We start from the raw sequence: 17,454 nt of genomic DNA on the forward strand, positions 1-17,454 counted from the left end.
GGAGGAAATGGCGACCCACTCTCGTATTCTTTCCTGGACCATCTGATGGACAGAGGAGCCTTATGGGCTACAGTCCATGGGGTCACAAAAAGGCAGACCCAACTGAGCGACTGAGCATGCACACATACACATACACACACAGTGAGTTCCTCTAGACATTCAGTAAATGTTTAATAAACAAGTGAAGAGATGATTTTTCTAAAGAACCAAGTTAATAATTATGGAAAAGATTTCTCTCCCTGGGTTATGGCAAAATGTGATTCTCTTGGGATATTCTTTGCTTTCAGCTCTGTGAATATTTATTATTCACAGTTGTTTTTTTCCCTCCTGCATTAAAATGGCTAAGCTTTGATCTCTCCCAAAGTGGCAGAATCGGGTCTATAATGTCTGCCTGAATCATTTGCAAGTGAGTGGAAATGTTAAAAGGATATTAAGATAGTAACAGTGGTGGGAGAAAGAAATAAAAAACCATCATTGGTTTCCCAGTATGGTAGATCAGCATTTGGCTGCTGTTCCACATAATCTTGCCAACATCACTCTCAAAGCAATTTCTCTTACAAAATATGGCACAACCACCACCCTATTTTGAACATGGGTATTTAATCTCAGAAAAAGTATTTAAAGTATTTGAAATATTTGAAGAGACAAGTTGATTTTTATGGAGCCAGCTGATATCAACTTATGCTGTTTTCCACTAAAGTTAATACCCTGGGGAATATGAAAATTTGAAGAGAGTCAGAGAATCCTTTTAGGGGTTTCATAACCTAAAAAACTGAACATGACAGAATGCCAGTGATTCTCAAGAGAAAGATTTTTGCACACACACAAGGCTACTTTTAAATTCCCTTTAATAAAATCAAATAGTTCAAAAGCCATTGGCTGCCATCTTCAAAATCTGAAAGCAGACTACTGGTGAGGTTGCCAGATTTAGCATATAAAAATCTAGAATCAAATCTTCAATTAAATTTGAATTTCAGATAAACAATAGTTTTCTAGTATAAGTGTTCCTCCCAAATATTGCCTATTTTAGTGTTAGCAGCTCCCATGAAATTTTTAAAATATATTTGTACCAAAAAACAACTTTAAAAACTTATTGTTTATCTGAAGATCAAATTTAAATAGCCGTCCTGTACTTTATCTGGCAATCCTAGTATTTGGGAAAGCTACTTGGCCTACTCTGCAGAACAGGAGCCCTCCCTCACTCCTTGCCACCCCCCACCCCCACCTGCCAATCTGGCTGATGAGAATATATACCTTGAGAATTACTGCATGGAATTACAAAGTTAGCAACCGTCACGATGGGGCTTATCCGGGGGCTCAGCAGTAAAGAATTCGCTTGCAATTCTGCAGGAGATGCAGGTTTGATCCTTGGGTTGGGAAGATCCCCTGGAGAAGGAAATGACAACCCACTCCAGTATTCTTGCCTGGGAAATCTCATGAACAGAGGAAACTGGAGGGCTAGAGTCCATGGGGTTGCAAGGAGTCAGACATGACTTAGTGACCAAATAACAACAGTGGTCATGATAAAAGAAAAAGAACTGAAACTTTCTTCTGCTCCACAGATTCCTACACTCTTTCACACAAAAAATACTGTGAAAAATATTTAGATGTATCCCTATTATTTAGAGTGGTAATGGATTAGTTGTACTAAGTAAAGAGTATACTTCAGTTGGATCTCTAGAGTTTGTTTGTATGGGGCTGAGAGCCTAAGATTAACCATATGGATTTATGAACCTAGAGAACTTGTTTCTCTTGTTAGGTTTGCTAGTCCTGAGGAATGAACAAACCTGATTTTGTAAAGCACCTGGAAGACTTCAAATTTGCTGCATGAAAATATTTTTTTTTTTCTAATAAGATTATTCCCCCCACTTCTTTCACTAAAGGATTACTGGCATTGTTCTACTTCACAGGGCTTGTTACTATGGCAGAGCTCCCTCTGTCAGATCTCATCCTCTTTAATGGAGACTGGAGTACCAGTACTCCAGAGGTAGGCTGAAAACAGCAACATTGTTCTGAGTCTGCTTTGAATGCTGGTGGAGGGAGCATTCTTCTTAGCATTAGCTGATGCTCTGTGGTGCGGGATTCTATTACCTTCATTTGAGCTGCCTGGTTATTCTAGCAATCAGATCTTTGTCTTCTTCCTATTACCTGGCCTTGACACCAGCTATCATGTGCCCTCTTTGCCTTGACTCCCAGGCCCACAATTCTTCTTTCATTTTCTTTAAACTCAAATGCCAGAATTTTGGAATTTCTAGGACATTTACATGGCTATGACAACAGCCATGAAGAATATTTGAAAGCAGGACTGTCCAGTAAAATCTAGGGCATGTAGTCAGTCCTCCTAATATTTCAGCACTTGTCCTCTGACAGTTACCTATGATGGCATGGATTTTTGGAAAGGAGACAGGACCAGGAATCAGAAATTCTCTTCATGGCTTTTTTTGCAGTTAATTTGGGGCAAATTACTCCCCCAAATTAACTGCAAAAATCTATCTCTGTAACTTTCTGATCCTTTTTATTTGAAATCCCTTATAAAAACAATAAAAAAGAACAAAGCAAAAGGAGCTTGTTTTCAATTTACTGTGCCTATCCTTAAAATTTAAGTTTGAATCCTAGTGTTTGTAATACAGCATATTGGGCTTGTCTGTCCCTTTACCAAGAGGGTGGGGAAAGTCAGAGAAAACTAAGATCTTAAAGATTTTACCATTTAATTTTAATTTCTTGTTTAGGAGTATAAAACAAGTGTCAGCTTTCAGGACTGCAATTTGTAAACTTCAAGTCTGAACCCAACCTGGACAGAACTGCAGTATTCTAACTCCCAGAAAAAATAAAGAAGTGAAGTGAAGTGAAGTCGCTCAGTTGTGTCCGACTCTTTGCGACCCCATGGACTGTAGCCTACCAGGATCCTCAGTCCATGGGATTTTCCAGGCAAGAATACTGGAGTGGGTTGCCATTTCCAAAGGGGCTTATAAACCAAAGTGATTTACCCTGTCAAACAGTAAGAATAGCACTATTGGTAAAATAGCAACTCCTTTTCCTCTCCTCTACCTTTTCAACTCCTTTGATCCTGTCAGCCTCCCCTCTACATGATATCCTCTTAAACTGAGATAAGATAGTAATGAATCACTTTAGTAAAAGTACATAGGGTCAAACAAAGCTGTCATATTTTGGCATCACTTGGCACTGAGACATATCAGAACAGGACAGAAAGAGTTCAGGGCTTCCTGACATAGAGTTCCTAAGACTGTGTTCCCACTAAGTAGCTAATTTAGGTTTGGGGCAAAAAATATATATATACATACATATATGTATATATATATACATACATATATGTATATATATATATACACACACACATTTTTCCCAGGACTTCCCTGGTGGTCCAGCAGTTAAGAATCCGCCTTGTACTGCAGGGAATGTGGATTCAGTCTCTGGTTGGGGAACTAAGATCCCACATGCTAGGGAGCAATTAAGCCTACAACCTGATGCAGTCAAATATACATATATCTTGAATGTCTGAATTGTGCCTTTTTGCCTAAAGAGTTTTGTCAATTTTTTTTTTTTGGCCTGCCCTAATTTCTGATGTCAGGTCCCCAGGGTATCTGTGCTCTGCCTCTTTCTCAGTGAATGTATGTTTTATACAGTGTGATCGCACTTTGAACTAAAATAGACCATATCTAGAAATCTGCTGGTACGGTTTCCCAAGGACCAAAGAATATGAATAATCTGAATTGCTTTTTGTCTCTGTGGCTTCTTTTTGAGTCAATCCACAATACAGAGATGATACCCTCTAAATTTTATTTTGGAAAAAACAGGCACCAGATCTCAAAGGCTAGCTTCCATATTCCAAGACTATTTTCCTAGAATAATGTAGAACATCTGCAAATGAAAGGGGACTAGGTGCCTACCTTTCAATCTGTCTTCCCCTCTGGCATTATTATTTTATTCATTTTTTATTGCGGACAAGATAACTTTCAGTTCAGTCCTGTGCAGAAGGAGACCACAAGCTGATTTCTAGCTCCCCCTACACTTTTTAAGTGTTTATTTATCTTGACTCCAATGCAAATTCTGTAGGGAGCCTGGCAGCAGCTGATTTTCATCCTCAGTTATTTAAGATGTGGCTAAAATTTCAAAGGCAAGTTGGCAGGCCTTAATGTTTTGAGTGTCTTTTCTTCACCCCACCCTTAGCCTAGGGTTGGACATAGGTGAGATTATTCTCTTTGAGGTAAGGGGTCAAGATTTAAGGGAGGACTAATTCTGATGTAAATTCTTCTTGTCAGGGATTTAAAAAACAAATAGAAATTGAGCCAAGGGTGGAGAAACTGAGGCTATCTGACTGTTGCTAAGTTGCCGAGACAATGCTCCTGGCTGCTTCACTGGTCTAGTTCAACCTGAGCCCTCACTTATATTTTTGGGATTTGAAGTCAAGGCAACACCATTGCTAGGTTAGTTCTAGCATGCCAGCTCCAGAACACTGTAACCTTTAAAGACTTGTGATTTCACGGGAAATGTTGTAGCAGCATTCCAGGGACCCACGCGTCAGACAGATATATGCATTCTTCCCTGCAGCAGAGGGCGTTGGCCTTATTTTCTAATTCACGTTCTGCAAGAGTTGAGTGACTGACCCTTCATAAGAGGACAGGGCCAAACAGGCTCATCTCAACTTGAAGATCATCAACAAAGGGCCTGTGTTTAGTCACGTAGTTGCCCAGTCACTTAGGATTGGTAAATAATCCTGGACTGGTGTTAGTGAAAAAGGACGCAGAAGTACTGGGAAAGGGAAAAAAAAGAGGGGAGGTGCTAGAACGGAAGTAAGAAAGGTGGAGGTGGAAATACATGACTTTTTCAACTTCCTGATGGAAAGATACCAAGAGGAACAAAACTCATTCCAACTCTGAGAGTCTTTCTTTGGCCATATTTGGATGTATATAATGTCATATTGCCATCCTCAAATAAATAAAGGAATGAATACATGCAGACACACGTACATATATCACCTGTTATGTGTCATTATTATCCACATTTTAAATAAAGCATATGGAATTAATCTACTTCTCTTTCATGAAGAACACAGGATAGGTAGGCAACATTCTATCTACTCCCCAACGGTCATTCCAACAGCCATTTTAAGTTACAGAAAAGAGTGAAAGCTGGGATCTCACGGCATCAGTTACCTATGGATTGCTCTCCAACTTTTTGTTTCCCTGGTTTTTGGAACCCCTTCACTATCTTCTGTAGGTAAGACTCACCTTAGTGGAACTAGAGTTACAAGTTCAAAACTGACATTGAAGTCTATAATTTCTAAGTTAGTGAAACTAAATGGTTACAATAATGCTTTACTTTCATGTAATGTGGGGAATATTTTGGATCCGTAACCCAATTTCTTTATATTCTCTTTGCTGTGAAACATCTCTTTCAATGACTTACATTTGCCCTATATAGTTGACCCTTGAACAGCAGAGATTAGGGGCACTGACTACTCCCTCCAGTCAAAAAAATCTGTCTATTAATATAACTTTATAGTCAGTCCCTTGCATCTGAGGATTCAATCAACCACAGATCATGCAGTCCTATAGTTTGTATTAATTGAAAAAAAAGCCCCAAGTATAAGTGGACTGGCATAGTTCAAACCTGGGTTGTCCAGGGGTCAACTGTATATCCTTTTATTCCAACTCATGCTATGAAGATCATTCTGATACTAAGAACATGACAGATTTTTTTTTAAAGAAATTTTCAAACCACAAGTGAACATAATACTTTTCTTTGAGAAAAGTATGCATTATGCACTTATCTGCTTTAAGGCCTTTATTATCAGTTAAAGAGAGAAGCCAAGAAATCTGTTGGAAGTGCTGCTAATGACCTTGAGATATATTGCCTTTTCCATTCTTTCTGAAGCCCCATTGGAGGGAAATTAATTTCTGAGAGTCTTAAACTTCATTTAAGTTATCCCAGAGAAGACTGTCTGGAACATATGTCAGATCTTTAGTCTTTTTATGGGAACTATATGCCATCTTCCATTCCTCTATCCCAGAAGGCCTGGGTTCAGTCTTGACTTGCTGCGTTGGAACCTCTGGGTCATGGGACTAGGGATGAGGCCAAGTAAGGTCCTCCCCTTTATCCCCAGCAGGGTCACAATTACTGTTGCCATGAAGTCCATTAGCCCTGGTAGGTTTTTTGTTTTGCTTTTCAAAAATCATTCCTGTGATTTTATAAAAGAAGGTTGCCTCCAAACTTAGGTTCACATAGTTTCTCTGTGGAGCACACAACACAAAGGGTTTTTTTAACCCTTCAATACAAAGGGTAAAGTATTATCTCTTGGTCAACTGGTTAGTCGGGTCAATAACAATTGAGATGTACTCTGTGCAGGGCTCAGTCCTGACAGTTACAGAATAAGTCAAGCTCTTGCTGGTAGTACATCTTAAAAAGATATGTATATAAGACAAATTAAAATGACAGAACAAGTACAAATAAATCAGCAAAAGCCAGTACTTGAGAGATGATGATGGAAAATGGGTTACAGCTGGGTGGAGGTAGTCAATGAGGACTTTCTGGAAGAGGTGAGTTTTGAAGGAAGGGAGGGGCATGCGTTTGCCAAGAAGGATGAGGAGGTCTTTCCAAGCAATAATGCGTGAGCAATGGTAAAGAAGAGATAGTGAGCAAGCTCTAAGTACCAAGTGATAAACAGGTTAGCTTGCTAAGACTGGAGAATCTGTGTTAAAGGGTAAAGAGAAACAAGTCTGAGAAAATGGTAAGGACGGCTCATGGAGAGTCTTTTTTTTTTTTTTTTTTTTTCCTGATTTGTACAAATACTTTTTTTTTTTTTTCATTTATTTTTATTAGTTGGAGGCTAATTACTTCACAACATTGCAGTGGGTTTTGTCATACATTGACATGAATCAGCCATGGAGTTACATGTATTCCCCATTCTGATCCCCCCTCCCACCTCCCTCTCCACCCGATTCCTCTGGGTCTTCCCAGTGCACCAGGACTGAGCACTTGTCTCATGCATCCCACCTTGGCTGGTGATCTGTTTCACTATAGATAATATTCATGCTGTTCTCTCGAAACATCCCACCCTTTTCTCCCACAGAGTCCAAAAGTCTGTTCTGTACATCTGTGTCTCTTTTTCTGTTTTGCATATAGGGTTATCATTACCATCTTTCTAAATTCCATTTATATGTGTTAGTATGCTGTAATGTTCTTTATCTTTCTGGCTTACTTCACTCTGTATAATGGGCTCCAGTTTCATCCATCTCATTAGAACTGATTCAAATGAATTCTTTTTAACGGCTGAGTAATATTCCATGGTGTATATGTACCACAGCTTCCTTATCCATTCATCTGCTGATGGGCATCTAGGTTGCTTCCATGTCCTGGCTATTATAAACAGTGCTGCAATGAACATTGGGGTGCACATGTCTCTTTCAGATCTGGTTTCCTCAGTGTGTATGCCCAGAAGTGGAATTGCTGGGTCATATGGCAGTTCTAATTCCAGTTTTTTAAGAAATCTCCACACTGTTCTTCATGGAGAATCTTAAATGGTTATATATTAAATTTGCTTTAACAGAAAAAGGGAGACTCATGGGTTCCTGCATAATGAAATTAACTTTTAAAGAAGTTGAGGTACAGATCAGTTCAGTCACTCAGTTGTGTCCAGCTCTTTGCGACCCCATGGACTGCAGCAGGCCAGGCTTCCCTGTCCATCACCAACTCCCGGAGCTTGCTCAAACTCATGCTCATTGAATTGGTGATGCCATCCAACCATCTTATCCTCTGTTGTCCCCTTCTCATGCCTTTGATCTTTCCCAGCATCAGGGTCTTTTCCAGTGAGTCAGCTCTTCCCATCAGGTGGTCTAAGTATTGGAGTTTCAGCTTCAGCATCAGTCCTTCCAATGAAGATTCAGGACTGATTTCCTTTAGGATTGACTGGTTTGATCTTGCAGCCCAAGGGACTCTCAAGAGTCTCATCCAAAACCACAGTTCAAAAGCATCAATTCTTCAGTGCTCAGCTTTCTTTATGGTCCAACTCTCACATCCATATATAACTAAATCCACAGCTTTAACTAGATGGACCTTGGTCAGCGAAGTAATGTCTCTGCTTTTTAATATGCTGTCTAGGTTTGTCATAGCTTTTCTTCCAAGAAGCAAGTGTCTTTTAATTTCATGGCTGCAGTCACCATCTGCAGTGATTTTGCAGCCCAAGAAAATAGTCTGTCACTGTTATCATTGTTTCCCCATCTATTTCCCATGAAGTTATGGGACCGGATGCCATGATCTCAGTTTTTTGAGTGTTGAGTTTTAAGCCAGCTTTTCCACTCGCCTCTTTCACTTTCATCAAGGGGCTCTTTAGTTCCTCTTCACTTTCTGCCATAAGGGTGGTGTCATCTGATATCTGAGGTTATTAATATTTCTCTCAGCAATCTTGATTCCAGCTTGTGCTTCTTCCAGCTCGGCATTTTGAATGATGTACTCTGCATATAACTTAAATAAGTAGGATGACAATACACAGCCTTGATGTACTCCTTTCCCAATTTAGAACCAGTCCATTGTTCCATGTCCAGTTCTAACTGTTGCTTCTTGACATGCATACAGATTTCTTAGGAGGCAGGTAAGGTGGTCTGGTATCCCCATCTCTTGAAGAATTTTCCAGTTTGTTGTGATCCACACAGTCAAAGACTTTAGCGTAGTCAATGAAGCAGAAGTTTTTCTTGAATTTGCTTGCTTTTTCTATGATCCAATGGATGTTGGCAATCTGATCTCTGGTTCCTCTGCCTTTTCTAAACCCAGCTTGAACATCTGGAATTTCTCAGTTCACATTCTGTTGAAGCTTAGCTTGTAGAATTTTGAGCTAGGCTAGCTCAAAATTACTTTGCTAGAGTGTGAGATAATGCTATTGTGTGGTAGTTTGAATGTTCTTTGGCATTGCCTTTCTTTGTGATTGGAATGAAAACGGATCTTTTCCAGTCCTGTGGCCGCTGCTGAGTTTTCCAAATTTGCTGGCATATTGAGGGCAACACTTGAAAAGCATTATCTTTTAGGATTTGAAATAGCTCAGCTGGAATTCCATCACCTCTACTAGCTTTGCTCATAGTGATGCTTCCTAAGGCCCACTTGACTTTGCACCCTAGGATGTCTGGCTCTAGGTAAGTGATTACACCTTCGTGGTTATCTGGGTAATTAAGATCTTTTTTGTATAGTTCTGGAGAATTAGGAAATAGGGAAGTTGCAACAAAATTTTCCAGGAGGGAAAAAATAATGGCTGAGTCTTAATGCTGGCTCTGCCATTTACTAGTTGTACAACCTTCAGCAAGTCACTAAATCTCTGTGTGTCTTTTTTCTTATATGTAAAATGGGGATAATGGTGTCGACCTAAAAGAATTGTTGAATGAATTAAATGAATTAATACATGTAAAGTGTTTAGTAAGCACTCAATACATTATTATTAGATTAACAAATTATATTAGAATTATTAGTTATGACCAAAAATGATCAAAGAGATGCATCCGTGCAACAAAAGGCCCCATCTCACATCTTAGTTTGAAAGGATTGCAGCTTTACAGTCTGTCCTAAAAGGTTTGTAGGATTCAGAGGATAGCAGGACAGGCCTAGAGTCCAAGATGGTGCTGATCAATATATTAATAATAGCTACTAGTCACATGCAACTGTTAAGCACTCAGAATGTACCAAGTCAGAATTGAGAAGTGCTGTAAATGTAAAATATACACTGGATTTCAAATCCTTATTATGGAAAAAAGTTGCATATATACTATATGCATATATATATATTTGGCTGCGAAGCTTTTGGGATCTCAGTTTCTCCAACCAGGATTGAATCTAGGCCATGGCAGTGAAAGGAATCCTAACCATCAGGTCACCATGGAACTCTCTCGTTAATATTTTTATATTGGTTACATGGTGAAATGATAATATTTTGCATATACTGGTTTAAATAAGATGTATCAATTTCACCTTTTTCTTGTTTTTGATGTGGCTATTAGAAAATTTAAAGTTAGTTAGCTAGGTTGCATTATATTTCTATTGGACAATGCTGGTTCAGTACAGCCTTCAGCACCGAGTTTTGACAATTAAGGGGTGCTATATAAGAAGGTTCTATAAAGGAACAGAGGGATAGATAAAATCTCCCCATCCTTTACACTTTAAAACATACTTAAATATATACACATTTATGTATAATATATATTTATATTAAAAAATATATGCCTCAATTTGTGAGATGGCTATAAAACTGAGGGAGCCACAGCTAATTTACCTTCAAAGAGGCCACAATTGGTAAAAGGTCTTTTATGACTATAATTTTTTTGGCCGCACTGCAGGGCTTTGGCATTTAAGTTCATCCACCACGGATAGAACCTGGCAGTGAGAGCACAGAGTCCTAACCACTGGACGGTAAGGGAATTCCCAGGTCTTTTATTTATTTTTTAAAAGTAGAAACAAAGATGAAACCAGAAAGAAAGTGAAACATATCTTATTTTTTAACATGAAATCAGGAAAACAAAACTTCTAACTTTTGAAAGCACTTGCTCAAAGGTCCAAATCTTATTTTAGTGACCTGGATTATTAAAAGATTATATGACAAAATTTTTCATATCATCCCTTGAAGTTACATTGAAAATAACAGGAATAATTACGGCCAAAAAGACTCCAGTCAGGGCTTTCTGTTGATCTGGAGCTAAAAATCTAGACTGGGATTTTGTTCTGAATTGGTATTTTAACATTTTGCACTGACCAACTGCATAGGTTTCTACTCCAAAGACAGCCCGGGGGTGGAGGTGGGGGGTTGAGGGGAATGTGGGGGGCGTGGGGGTGTAATAAGGGAGCCCTCACACCTTTTCTCTGTTTCTCAAACCCTTCCGGGCTTCTTCTGTCTCCGGTAGGAGCCCGCTGTTCGCGCTGCGCGGACAGGTGCAGCGCCAGCAGCCCCCTCCCGCCTCCAAGGCTCGCTCGCTAACCTGCATCCTCCCGCCCAGCCGGCCGCGCCCTCGCCGCTCCCTCCCCTGCCTCGGCGCGTGCGCGCACACCGGCGGAGGCGCGCCCGCCCCGCGGGGCCGCGCACGTAGCTGCTGCCGCCACCCCCTCCCCTCCCTGCTGGCCCTCCTCCCCTTCCCTCCCCTCCGCCCCCTTCCCCGTAGGCAGCCGGCCCGCCAGCCCGCCCGCCCGCACTGCCTCCCTCCTGGCCCCTGGCGCTCGGGCTGGGTCTCTCCCCCGCCCCCAGACTCCCCCGGTCGCTCTCCTCAGGCGGTCGCCGGCGCTCGGTGGATGTGGCTGGCAGCCGCCGCCCCCTCCATTGCTCGCCGCCTGCTCTTCCTCGGCCCTCCGCCTCCTCCCCTCCTCCTTCTCCTCCTCAGCCGCTCCTCTCGCCGCCGCCGCCGCCTCCACAGCCTGGGCCTCGCCGCGATGCCGGAGAAGAGGCCCTTCGAGCGGCTGCCTGCCGACGTCTCCCCCATCAACTACAGCCTCTGCCTCAAGCCCGACTTGCTGGACTTCACCTTCGAGGGCAAGCTGGAGGCCTCCGCCCAGGTACGGCGACCCTCGGGCGCCGGGGGCGAGCTGCCGGGCAAGCAGTTAGGCCGCGCCCGCGGGCTGTGCTGGGGGGCCCGACCGGGCGGGCGGGCCTGGGCGCTGCGGACCTGGGGCTGGGGAGGCCGGCTCGGGGACGGGCGCGCCCCTCTGGGGCGGCCACTGGGCGCCCGGTCGATGTGCTCTGCCCTGCTGGGTTAGGGCCCGGGCCGCGCGCCTCTGGGGCCAGCACACCTGTGTGGGGCCTCCCCCAGACCCTGGCCCTTCCGGGCTTGGTCGTGGTATGGTAGAGGCTGGAGGGTGTTGGGGAGGCCAGAGGGGTCATCGGAGTCCATGCTCAGCCTTTTCCGTCGTTCTCCCTACGCCCCACGGAGGACACTTTGGAAGGGGCAGTCATCTGGGACTCCGGCTGCCGCGCGTTAGAGAGGAGGGGATTCTAGAAGGGGGAAGAGAGTGAGAAGGAGAATGTTAATCCCGTGCAGCCTAGCCGAGTACTCCCCGCCTGCTCCGGCCCAGGGGCAGGGTTTCTAAGATGATCCGCCCCCTCCCCCTTCCCCTCTAGTGACAGTGCAGCAGTGACTTTGTTCTCTCCTAACCTCTAGAGAAGCTGAAGGAGGACCCCTGTCTCCGCTTTTCCTCCCATCTTCTTAGCTTTGCAGCCCTTGAAGCAGGTGGATTTATTGCTACAGAGATGGTTGCTTAGCAGTACGCTCCTCTGAAAGAAGCCATTAGTTTTAGTATACCACTGATGAAAATATTCCATTACTCTTCATTGCAGTTTTTGGTGAATCATGCTCCCCGCCCCTCCCCCCGCAGATTATCTCAAGTATTGTTTGATTTTGGAGATCGTTAGTATTGATGCCCTACAAAGGTCAGGAACAATAGACATTTGTGATACCCTGTTATGTGATGTATTATGTGAAGTTGGTAATGAAAAAATGGGAACTGTTTACCAATACCTTTAAATATCTTGTAACGATATCTTTAAATATCTTTTACTTGTTATCTTTAAAAAGAATGATGGTAAATATATTTTGTTTCATTTCTTTTCCTACTGCAGTTAGGGGGGAAAATCAGTAGGCCTCAATCTTACAGAACAGGGTGTATGTAGCAATGAAATAAAAGAAATGTAGACTAGCATAGTGTTGGAATGAACTGAAAGTTGGCAGTTGTGTTTGAAAGCGGAGTACTCAGGTTGAAAATGCGTCTAAAAGTGTAGAATTAAAAAGTATACTGTCAGATTTGGGGTGCTTCTAAGAAGGCATGAGGGCTCTGTGGTCTGGCTGCATCTAAAGACGAAACTTAGCCCTGTCAAAGTCAGGTGATTTAAAAATTTTCCTTTGAGAATATGAATCAGAATGAGTGCAGCTTGGGTCTAAATTAGGATTTGAGAGGGTTATTTGGGAGACTGTTTGACCCAAGTGACTATAGAATGTTTGATATATGTTGGCTGGGGGCAGATGGGAGGGAGTGTAAACAGTGTGTCTTGTGACTTGGCAGACCTGCGGGAAGAAGGACCTAGCAATGAATGAGTTTGCATTATGTCAAAAGGCTAACATTAAAAAAAAATCATTTGTTTTTTTTTACTCCATAGTTGTTTTACCCCATAATGGATTCATAATTTTGAGAAGTGTACCCTAATAGGTTCATAATTTTGAGGGGTATACCCCATAATGGGTTCATAATTTTGAGAGGTATAGGGAAAAATTTCAGAAAAAAGATTGTTAATAAAGGTTTTATTCAAGTGTTAGGGTAGAACAGCAAGCAGTGACATGCTTATCCTTACCCGTTTTCTACTTGGCCCATTTTCTACTTGGCTTTTTGAAAGAAATGAGAAAAATGGAAGGCTGGTTCGGGACATTGAGGTAGCACATGGTAATGTGTTAGGTATTAGCAGGGACTTGTTAATCTGATACAAGGAAAAAAACAGTAAAGGAAGATTGGACTTTTTAATTGTACACATTGCTGCTTTTGAAAATGTAAAGAGGACTTAACATTAGTAATAAGTTAACAGTTGTTAGCAGATTTTGATGTTTTTGAAATATAAATTGGAGCAGTAAGTTTAACCTGTGGGATTAGGTGGTATCTGATTGTGGAAGTCTAAAAATGTGGACAAAATTATATCTCTGGAAGCCAAATTGATAACTGATATTGTGTCAGTTCCCTAACAGTTTGGAATTACATTGCACAAAGTGTGCAAGTTGCTTGGTTGCCTTAGTTGCAAAATTTTGTAATAAGCCCAGAGTATTTGTACAGGTTACATGTGAGAAATTTAGTGGATTTTTAACCAGGCCTGGGTTTGGACTCCTGGGGAAGATGAATTAGTCAATATGCACTGATTTTAAAAGTAGTTGTCTTTTACATAAGTGTGTGTGGTCTAATTCAGCAGGTTTTGAGAATGTAGGCCTAGAAAAATGGGACATTCCCTTTCCCTTCCTTTTACATTAGGATATGTGAGAGGAATAGACTTTCATAGCTATTTCAAATTCTGACTCTCTTGCTTTGTAGGTAATTCATTTAAAAATAGATTACAAGTTTATGTGAGTGGTGACAGTTCCTGGTTATGAGTGTATAGTGCTCAATACAGTAATTGTGTTATGGAAATAGTTTACCTGTGCCAGAGAAATAGGAGTCAGGATGTGCTAAACAATCCCTGGCCTCTGCCAACAAAATATTCATGATGGAGATGACTAAATTGGCACTTTGAGGAGAGTTACAGATACAGTAGATTGTTTGGCAGACTGAAACTTGGCACCTAAATGGATGTTATTGTCCACCCAGTGTTACAGAAGTTTCTGCCCAAATTTTGCAGATTTCTATGCAGTCATTTTGGTAGTTTTTTTTTTTTTTTTTACTTTTTAAAAAGATAAAAGTAATTAATTTTGTCCAGCTTTATGCTAGATCACTAAATGGTCTTAAAGTAAATTTGAAAGATTGGTCATAAAGAATTGAACTTGTTCAGATTTCTATTATGTTTCTTGAAATGTATCATTGAGGAAACCCCCAAGTGTAAGAAAGTTTTGTATGGTAAGTTTTATCCAGTATCATCTGGCAGTGAATTCTTTGGTAAGCTTTCCAGATAAATGAAGTTTACTCTTTGAGACACTCAGACTTTAAAAAATATTTACTGATTTGATGGAAATATTTATCTTTTTAAACTCTGTGATTCCTCATATTCTAGGTTTCTAAATACTGGAAAGCATTCTCAACATGTCACTGATACTTATAACCCTAGATTACCCAGAACTGTGTACTATAATTTATTAGTTTCTTATCTGTTCTTTAAAGTTTTTTTATTTTTCTTATTCTCAGGTTATTACTTGCTGCTTACTGTGTGTTGTTGCTCCCTATTGTGCAATTTCTTCCCTCTTCTGTTTTACTAAACTTGACCTTGAATAGGTCTAAGTAACCAAATAAACAAACTTGTTTGAGCTTAAAAACTTTTTCTAAGTGTGTTTGATGGATTCTCTACTGAGTGAAGGGTATGAACTTTATTGTATGGACTTTGTATCATATCTTCTAGTTTCCATAAAGGCTTTATTTTTTTTTTTTAACTTCCTGGTTCTTGATAATTGATATTGTACAATGCAGCCAACATAAATGTGGTCTTGAATAGTAAATGATCAGTGAGACGTCTCTGAACTTTGCTACATAAATGAGCCTGTTCTTACTGTAAAGTAAATCTTACTGTAATCTGTACGTGAGTCAGTGTCAAAGGACTGAGTCCTCTGATAGCTGTTTTGTTGTTAATTGAGATTAGTTCTCTATGGAGATTCCATTTTGAACACCATACAAGTATGTAGTACTCAGTTTATTTGGCCATTTGCAATCATTGTAAAATTTTATTTTAAATTAGGAAATATTTTAAATACAGAGAAGTAACCCACCACTTCGATTTAGCAGATGTTAGTGCTTTGTCCCATTTGCTTTAGACTTTAGATGTTTTTTGGAAAATAAAATGCCACAGATGCCACTAAAGTCCATTTCCATCTCTTCCCACCCTCACCCTGAGTGGTAAATTCTCTTTTTTGGTAGGTGTTAAAGTTATTCCTATGCATAATTTTAAAGTTTTATGGTATACAAACAATAAATAGTAATGTTCTGTATGTTTACTTGTTATGTTTGACTTTCTGCAGCTTGCTCTTTTTAATGGCGCTTTTGTTAGAAAATTTGGCTCAATTTGTGTTTACTAATTATTTACTCCTTATTGTCTTTAGAAATTATAGCACTGTTCCACAAAGGCAATGATTATTACAAAATTTTAATGATGAAATTGCTTGTTAAGCAAAGTGACTCAGGTTTCATACTGACTGGTTTTTGGAATTGTCACACTGGAGATTTCCTTTTAGTAAAATCTCAGGGTTTTAGCAATCAGGAAAAAACCCTTTTGAGTCTTCATAGTACACGTAAGATGTGTTCCTGAGTGACTGTGGTAAAGACTCATTCAGGAAAAAAATTGTCTCAGATTGCTCCCTTTCTAGCTCTTAGGAAACTTCCATTGCAAAATTGTTACCGATGGTCAAGTTATCTCTTCAGTAGAAACGTTACTTAGTGTGGTTTGGTTTATTGAAATACAGTCTGTATGGGACTCCAAGAAGACTTAACTAGCCCTAGTTTGAATTAGAGAAAGAATACACTAATAACCCATTTAGTCATAGCACCAGATGGAAAGGTCGAAAGTAAGTTTGTTATCAATACAATTTATACGCCCACCTTTAGCTATTTTAAGCTCGGAAAGTGAAGATCTTAAAGCTGAAATTCTTTTGATTTATTACTGGTATTTTTTTTTTTAATTGAAGTATAGTTGACTTATATTATCACCTGTAGTTTTGATAGTGGAACATACGAGCAGTGTTCAGTAACATGACCATGTTAACCTGTGAGAAATCACTGAATCATCAGGCTAGAACTTTTTTTTTCTTTAGGTTAGAACTCTTGTTGGTTAAAAAAAAAAAGAACTCTTGTTGGTAAAGCATCAGAAAGATCAGTGTGATAGTTGAGTGCATGCTTAAGTCCACCTGGATGTTTTAAATGACATTCTTTGGATGGTACATAAGAGTATGCTGATATCCAATATAATATATAATATGTGCTTTATAATACAGCACGTAATTCTTAAGTTTGCTATCATTTTGATTAGGTGCTTTCTAAACCATTAGGTGAATGCTGTTAGATGATATTCAGATTAATATCTTTATGACTAGAGCACATTTAGTCTTGTTCTCTGTGCATGTGTCTTAATGATAACATCTATTAAATGATTACTGTGTGTGAGGCACTAAGTGGTAAAAGAAACACTTTCTATGGATTATCCTGTTATTTAAAGTGCATTTCTAATATGAGACAGAATATACTGTCTGATTGAAATTTGAGTATTTCCTTGCAGAAATGGCAGTACGCTGGGAAAAAAAATTAGTTGCTGTTCAACAAGCAGCTTAATTAGCTAGTATAAACTGGTGGTGGTGGTGGTCGTTCAGTTGCTCAGTCATGTCTGACTCTTTGCAACCCCACGAACTGCTGCACACCAGGCTTCCCTGTCCTTTCTATAAACTGGTGGGTTTTCCCTAAACCCAGGAGGAATTGGATTGTACTTGTAACTGGATGTTGTGTCCTGTGCCTTTCCAAAGTACAAACACTCTTCCTCAAAATGGTACGATAGTAGTGAGATAAATGTCATTTGGCATATGTAGTGTAGTATGGAAATGGCAACCCACTCCAATACTCTTGCCTGGAAAATCCCTTGGACAGAAGAACCTGGTAGGCTACAGTCCATGGGGTTGCAAAGAGTCGGACACGACTGAGCAACTTCACAGAGTGTAGTACAGGTATCTTGACATGGTAGATTAACTGCTTGGCTACCATTAAATTCATTGTAGATGTTGATGGATGAAAATGAAAGTTGCCTAGGTAAAGCTT

General features: G+C 40.3%; 1 protein-coding gene across 1 annotated transcript in view; it reads left to right on the top strand.

The window, feature by feature from the left end:
• Positions 1 to 11,149: 11,149 nt before the first annotated feature.
• The window catches only part of NPEPPS (aminopeptidase puromycin sensitive), a 109,673-nt gene continuing 103,368 nt past the window's right edge, over positions 11,150 to 17,454 (top strand). The window contains exon 1 of the mRNA XM_065911135.1: positions 11,150 to 11,538. Coding sequence (XP_065767207.1) covers positions 11,278 to 11,538 — 261 coding nt within the window. The 5' untranslated portion in view covers positions 11,150 to 11,277. The remainder of the gene's footprint in view (positions 11,539 to 17,454) is intronic.

This window comes from Muntiacus reevesi, chromosome 18 (assembly GCF_963930625.1).
Source record: "Muntiacus reevesi chromosome 18, mMunRee1.1, whole genome shotgun sequence".
NCBI lineage: Eukaryota > Metazoa > Chordata > Mammalia > Artiodactyla > Cervidae > Muntiacus > Muntiacus reevesi.